Source organism: Clarias gariepinus, chromosome 3, assembly GCF_024256425.1.
Source record: "Clarias gariepinus isolate MV-2021 ecotype Netherlands chromosome 3, CGAR_prim_01v2, whole genome shotgun sequence".
Classification (NCBI taxonomy): domain Eukaryota; kingdom Metazoa; phylum Chordata; class Actinopteri; order Siluriformes; family Clariidae; genus Clarias; species Clarias gariepinus.
This window is the reverse complement of record NC_071102.1, coordinates 21,258,233-21,265,288: the sequence shown is the minus strand read 5'-3', so window position 1 is coordinate 21,265,288 and position 7,056 is coordinate 21,258,233. Positions and strand designations below refer to the sequence as shown.

At 39.3% G+C, this 7,056-nt stretch overlaps 1 protein-coding gene across 2 annotated transcripts; it reads right to left on the bottom strand.

Annotated features, from left to right (window-relative positions):
- Positions 1-202: 202 nt before the first annotated feature.
- LOC128518469 (uncharacterized) lies at positions 203-5,876 on the bottom strand. Of its 2 annotated transcripts, none has more exons than XM_053491593.1 (2): positions 5,516-5,641; positions 203-1,598 (listed from the first exon to the last, which is right to left on the bottom strand). In XM_053491593.1, the coding sequence occupies exons 1-2, from the start codon at positions 5,548-5,550 to the stop codon at positions 584-586; spliced, it is 1,050 nt and encodes a 349-aa protein (XP_053347568.1). In that variant the 5' UTR covers positions 5,551-5,641; the 3' UTR covers positions 203-583. The 2 variants fall into 2 exon arrangements, with proteins under 2 accessions (XP_053347568.1, XP_053347569.1); XM_053491594.1 differs by lacking the exon at positions 5,516-5,641 and adding an exon at positions 5,697-5,876 and having other exon boundaries at positions 204-1,598.
- Between the last annotated feature and the right edge of the window lie 1,180 nt (positions 5,877-7,056).

Genomic DNA, 7,056 nt, shown 5'->3' with positions numbered 1-7,056 from the left:
ATTTAGTGCTGAAAAAATGTCACTTGATACTGCACAATTCTGAGTTTTATACTGCATATGTTTAAAAAAAAAAAACAATTAACAGCTAAAATGCTCTACAACAGAATGCATTTATCTTGTCCAGTAAATTGTATTTATTTGTGCCTACTTGTTTATCATAGTGATTTAATTCATTTATATTGATATCTACATAATTTATAATGATGAATGGACACCTACAGTAGCAAATATAGAACTGTTAAATGTTTATTCATTCATTCACACACAAAAAGCAAACCTGATAAACTCGATTTCTATATAAACTTCTCCTTACAGTATATATTATTTCCTTTAAATATTTTATAATACATTTTTTATGATGTAATGCTTTGACCTTCTATAGGTTCTCAAGTTAAGAAACATTTTGGCGAGTCATGCAAAGCACTGATGTAAGAACAACGTATGAAAACAGAATCTGAATCGCAGACATGAACAACGATGAACTGATAGTTGCAGGATATTTGGTTTATAAGAGTTTTCTCTGTCATTTGTTTCTGTTTGGAATCCTCCAGGACTTTCTTCTTGTTTCATCTCTCATTTGTTGTTACTGGCTAACAGCAGCAGCAGCGCCCATGCGGAGCAGCTCCTTCCTGTGAGTGAGGATAATATCGAAGCTGGACTGGAGTCGGTTCTGCTGCTCTTGGACACGTTCCTGCAGGGCGCGCACCCAGCGGATCAAGGCGAGCCTTCGGTACATGGTCAACTGCACGTGGTGCTTTTCCATCTCTTGGGCTTTGAACCTCTCCCGGTCTTCCAGGGTCCACACCGCCTCTATGAGTTCGGGCAGCTCGGAGCAAGGATTACTCTCTGAATCTGAGGATGCTTCTCCAGCTAAGCTGGAACCTCCAGTGCTCTTACGGTGCCTCTTATTCTCTCCGTCATTTTGTTTTCCCTCCAGGTTGGTGGCTGCATCACCCTTTTCTGAGTGTGAACCTCCCACGCAGATGCGGTCCCATACAAAGTTGAGCGAGTCTTCACCGGTCACATCTCCGCTCTCAGTGGTGAGAGGCGAAGAGCTTTCTGACCTGTAACTGAAGTCAAAGTCTTCATCACTCTCATCCCAGTCCAACAGTTCTTCTTCTTCTTCTTCCTTAATCTGTTCCTGTGCTTTTGCTTTCATATGGTCTTCTGGCTCATGCTCCTTCTCATCTTCACTCATTCTCCTCATCTCCTCGTCTATTTTGCCTTCTTCAGCTCCATCAGGAGGCACCCTGCCTCCACTATCTTCTCCGCTGTCATTCTCAGGGAGAGGTTCGAGTGGGCTCCAGGAGGGAAGGCGGGAGAGAGGAGAGAGGGGTCCAGGTACATAGTGGTTACAGGAAGGGGCTGGATAGCGGTTCGACAGCCCCAAAGCTCTGGGACGAATTTGGTTTTGGTTCTCGTCCCCGGTCGGTCCGTTTTCTTCTTGGCCCAAGAAGTTGAAATTCCCGTCCTTCTCGCTCGCTCTATGGCTGTTACTGAGAATACGCAGGGTCGAGTTTGTGGCTCCAAGCGGACCTCCGTAAGCAGCGTTCATAGCTTGATCTTGTTTCAGCATGCTTGTCTGAGATTGAATTACTCTTTAGGAAAAAAGACGAATTCACAATTTAGTCACAAAAATATTAAAAATCTGGTTTGACAACAAATGAAACAGCTATAAAACCTATTGCATCTCACAGAAAATTTACTTTAAAAATCTACAAAATGTGCCATATATATATATATATATATATATATATATATATATATATATATATATATATATATTTTTTTTTTTTTTTATATATATATCTTATAGCAGTGCTGATTATTGAATTATTAAACCTTCAAGATACCATGGTTAAGAGTGGGAGTATTTGTTTGCAGTTTTAAAGAAATTTGGATTTGGCGATAAATTCATTTCTTGGATTCGGCTTCTTTATTCGTCCCCTAAAGCCAGTGTTCATACTAATGATGTTTATTCTGATTATTTTGCTCTGGGTCGTGGATGTCGTCAAGGTTGCCCTTTGTCACCTTTACTCTTTGCCATCGTCATCGAGCCTCTGTCCATCACATTGAGATCTTCCTCTGTATTCAAGGGAATCATTCGTAATAGAATTGAACATAAATTATCATTGTATGCAGATGATTTGTTGTTATATATAAGCGATCCTGCACTCTCCATCCCTGCTGTTTTAGGTATTTTGGAGAATTTTAGCTCGTTTTCTGGGTATAAATTAAATTTGGGGAAAAGTGAGTGTTTTCCCATTAATACGTCAGCATGTCAACTTCAACAGTCCGATCTACCCTTTCATCTTAGTCCATCGGGGTTTAAATATTTGGGGATTAATGTGACTCGTTCTCTATCTGGCCTTAAATCAGCTAATTTTACTCCCCTTATATCAAGGGTTACATCTGATATTCAAAGATGGGGTAATCTCCCCCTTTCATTAATCGGTAAGATTAATGTTGTTAAAATGAATATCTTACCAAAATTTTTATTTTTGTTTCAGTCGATTCCCTTATTTTTGCCAAAACATTTTTTTGTATCACTGGACAAGATTATTGGTTCTTTCATTTGGGGAGGGAAGCCACCTAGGGTTCGTAAAACTTTACTGCAGAGATGCAAATTCAGTGGAGGACTTGCATTACCTAATTTTCTAGCTTACTACTGGGCTGCTCACATCCATAAACTTTGCTACTGGTTAAAATCTTCTGGATCCTCTTGGTGTAAATTGGAGCTATCAACCTGTAAGGGTTCTTCTATACCGGCTCTCCTCTATTCCTCTTTACCTATAAAACCCTCTATGTATACTGATAATCAGGTGGTTCTTAACACACTTAAGGTCTGGTTTCAGTTTAGACGGCACTATAAATTTGTAAGGGCATCTTCCTCGGGTCCTCTAAATGATAACCATTTGTTTCCACCATCACTCTTGGACTCGACATTCTCAGTGTGGAGTGAAAAGGGTATAAAACAATTTAAATATTTATATGTGGATGGTGTTTTCGATAGTTTTGCCAATTTGTCATCTCGTTATGGTCTCCCCATTACCCACCTGTTTCGCTATTTTCAAATTCGAAATTTTGTTGCCAAGTGTTTCCCTAATTTCCCCTCTTTACCTCCAGAACAGCAGTGGGAAACTATGATATCATTTATTCCTCATCATAGAGGAACCATTTCTAAACTCTATGATTCTATCCTGTCTCTTAGTACCCACTCAAATGTTAAGCTTAAGTCTACATGGGAGGGGGAACTGGGAATTCAAATACATGAGGAGTCCTGGGAACAGGCTATAGCGAGGGTACGGTCTTCCACCTCTTGTGCTCGTCTTGGACTTATTCAATTTAAGGTCATACACAGGGTACATTTCTCTAAGTCTAGACTTTCTGAGATGTATCCGGATGTGGAAAACAAATGTGATAAATGTCATGGCTTTCCCTGTCACCTTAGCCACATGTTTTTTCTATGTCCTGAGCTAGAAGATTTCTGGACGGGTTATTTTGCTATTATGTCAACTGTTCTTGGGGTAACTCTCCAACCTTGTCCTCTAATTGCTATATTTGGGATTCCTGATCGCTCACTTACACTTAATTCTACACAAATGGATATCATAGCTTTTACATCCTTATTAGCGAGACGGCTATTATTGTTGCACTGGAAATCTGCTAAACATCCTACTATCTCCCAGTGGCTTAAGGATGTCATGTTTTTTTTAAAACTTGAAAAAATTAAATATACATTAAGAGGATGTACAACCAAATTTTACCACAATTGGCAACCTTTTATTTCTTATTTTACTAGCCTGGAGGTATTGCCTGATTAAATGTATAACTGTTACTGTTATATTTATGTAATATGTTTGGTGGTTATGTTGAGCCGTGTGGGACGTGGGGGGGGGGGGGGGGGTAATTGGGGGTGTGTGTTTTTTGTTTTTTGAGTGTTTTTTTTTTTTTTAGTTGTTGTTTTTTTTATAATATATAAATATATTTATTTAGAAAAATGAAGAAAGGTAAATTGTATGTCTGTAACTGCAAGTACTGTATTGTTTTCCTTTTTTCAATAAAAATATTTAAAAAAAAAAAAAAAAGATACCATGGTTAATCCCACATAACCTCAGGTGCAAATCCTATTAATCCTGTACAGGTTAAATTCTAGAGAAGGGGGAAAAATCGATTTAGTTATTTTTTTGTGTGCTGATTGATGCATCGCTCCAAAATCAATTTTTTTAAAAACTGTAATAAAAAATATATATATTTTTTTTAAATTCTGTACCGAGCGCAGAAGCTTTCAAGTGTGGCAACACATTATCAAAGATCGTGCGTGTTAAAAGCTTCAGATCTGCTGTTTTTTCCAAAATTCTGTGCGCAAATTAGTCCCAAACCCACTCATAACACACACTTACACTAGTCTTAAAACACCACAAGCGCTAATTAGTCGAAAATTGTGTTGAAAGCCCCGTGTGGCCGTGTTTGAAGCTGCACATGCCTGTGCACTTGGGGCCACTTAACCTGTGTGCCCACTGTCAAGTTGAGTTTTGAGACTTTTTTATAATCCTACAGGTGGTGCACTCTGAACTACAGAGCCCGCCTCTGGTGATGTACGGCAAGATTAATTTATGTAAATATAATTACATCATTCAAATTATATACTGTTATTATTATAATTTTTCGTATTATTCTATTTAAAATCCTGATTATTATTTAATATAATTGTTATAATGATAATAGGACAAACACCGGTATTAGATGTGGGCTACTTTTCTGTGGCCCACCCTGTATTTACACATTTTCCTATTTCGTATCTAATAATTTGCTAAATTTGTTTAGAAATAATAATTATGGCAGAGGGGCGGAGATACACACTGATCAGTTAAATGTTAAACCCCTGTGTACGAAGTTAACGAAGTTTGTATGGTTTTTAGGTAAGAAAACTAATGTTATAAGGAATGGGAGACATTTAATTACTAATTAAACTTCGTAAAAGGTTTTTAAATTGTAACAAAATCTGGCGAATATGTAATATCTATAACACTGTTTGCAGTTTTAATCGAATCGGCACTGAGGTATCGTGATAGTATTGAATCGGGAGGTGACTGGTGATTCCCCGATCCCCTGTTAAAAACACACACACACACACACACACACACATACTGTATACACACACCCACCCACACACACACTCAGCAATGCCACCCAAATGCCAGTTAAGTCCAGGTTATAACCATGCCAGCTCATTAACCTCATCATCCGGCGGGATTTATTTGGTAAATGACTCGGATGTGAGTGTTAATGAGATGTAAAGAGCGGGAAAGAGAAGTGACAGCGCGCCGAGCAGGCGAGGCACAAAGGGCTGATCCGGAATCAGCTTCTACATCAAAGCGCGTTTTAACGGAATTTAAATTTGAATTTTGAAATAATATACAATGTATACAAATGTATAAGCGCGTAACCGCCGGATGTGCACGAGCTGATCTGCGCTGCTGGTGTTACGTAAGAGCGCTGTGTTTATTCTCACCCCATCTCCGAGCTCTCGTCCTTCACCAGGAACATCCAGTAAATCAGTTTAATCACAACCTCTCTCTCTCTCTCTCACACACACACACACACACATACGGTATTTATCCTGAGCCTTGCCTTTAACAGATGATGATTGGTGAGCATGTTTGTGAATCGATGAATAGCCGGGGTGATCTTACCGTCTGTTGGATGTTTCTGCCCTCCTCCAGCCTCTCTTCTCCTCTACAGCAGGGTTAGCCTGCTCTCTCTCTCTCTCTCTCTCTTCCTTTACTGAGCTTTTCCGGCTCACAACGCTTTAGTCTAGCATGAGTCATTTCCTAAAGTGGGCAGAGGCGACCTAACCATACACTGGGGACTGAACCAAACACCATTATAGCCAGACAGTCCCATGCTGCATGCTAGACTGCTCAGTGTCTGATAGCTAACAACATGGCTAACAAATATCATGACACACAGAAGCCCTTAAAACTTGAAGCTAGCCATTTTTTTTTTGTTTTGCTGGTTTGTAGTGAACATATATAGGACTCAACATCTAGAGTCCGGGTTTGATTCCCACCTCAGGTTGCATGTTCTCCCCATGCTTGGTGGGTTTCTTCCAACAGTTCAAAGACATGCAGATTAGATGTTTAATTAATTGGCATTCCCAAATTTCACATAGTGTGTGAATGAGCGCGAAAGTATACTGTATGTATGTCTGTGTGTGTGTGTGTTATACCATGTAGCCAGGGTGTACCCAGCCTCGTGCCCTAAGTCTCCTGGGATAGGCTCCAGGCCCCCCTGCAGCCCTGTATACACGACAAAGTGGTATAGATAAGGAGTGGGAGTGATATAGGGCTCAGGATTGTGCAGTATAGAGTGACGTATCCTTTTTTCAGCACAATATGGGCAATATGATAAACTACACAAACATGACTGATCAAAACATTTAAAAATGAGTCACACAGGCAAAGAAATAGCACAGATACGGTTTTCGGTTGTTTCTACGACCAAAACATAATATTCTAATAATATGCCAATTTTGAGATTTTTTGTGACATCATTCCCTTATATACCCCCAGTAGTGGTAATATATATATATATATATATATATATATATATATACATATATTTATTTATTTATTTATTTATTTTAATCGCCATTGACTGATGCTGTGTTACAAAGATAGAAAGTAAGATAGAAAGGTGTCCCAGCTTGTTGCATACGGGACTGCATAGCCACAGCCCGGTCAGAGCTCCTATTCTGATGCCTATCCCATGCCAAAAGATCCCACAGTGGGCATCACAACCATCAGAACTGGACCATGAAGCAGTGAAAAAATGTGGCCTGATTAATCTCATTTTAATTTATTATGTGAACGTCTGGGTTTGTGTAGCACTTACCCAGGGAAAAGATATACACCAGGATGCATGATGGGAAGAAGGCAAGCTGGCGAAGACAGTGTGATGCTCTGAGTGATGTTCTGCTAGGAAGAATTAGCATTTGTGTTAGTGTTACAGTACTTTGACATCTACCGTCTCCCTAAACATTACAGCAGACCA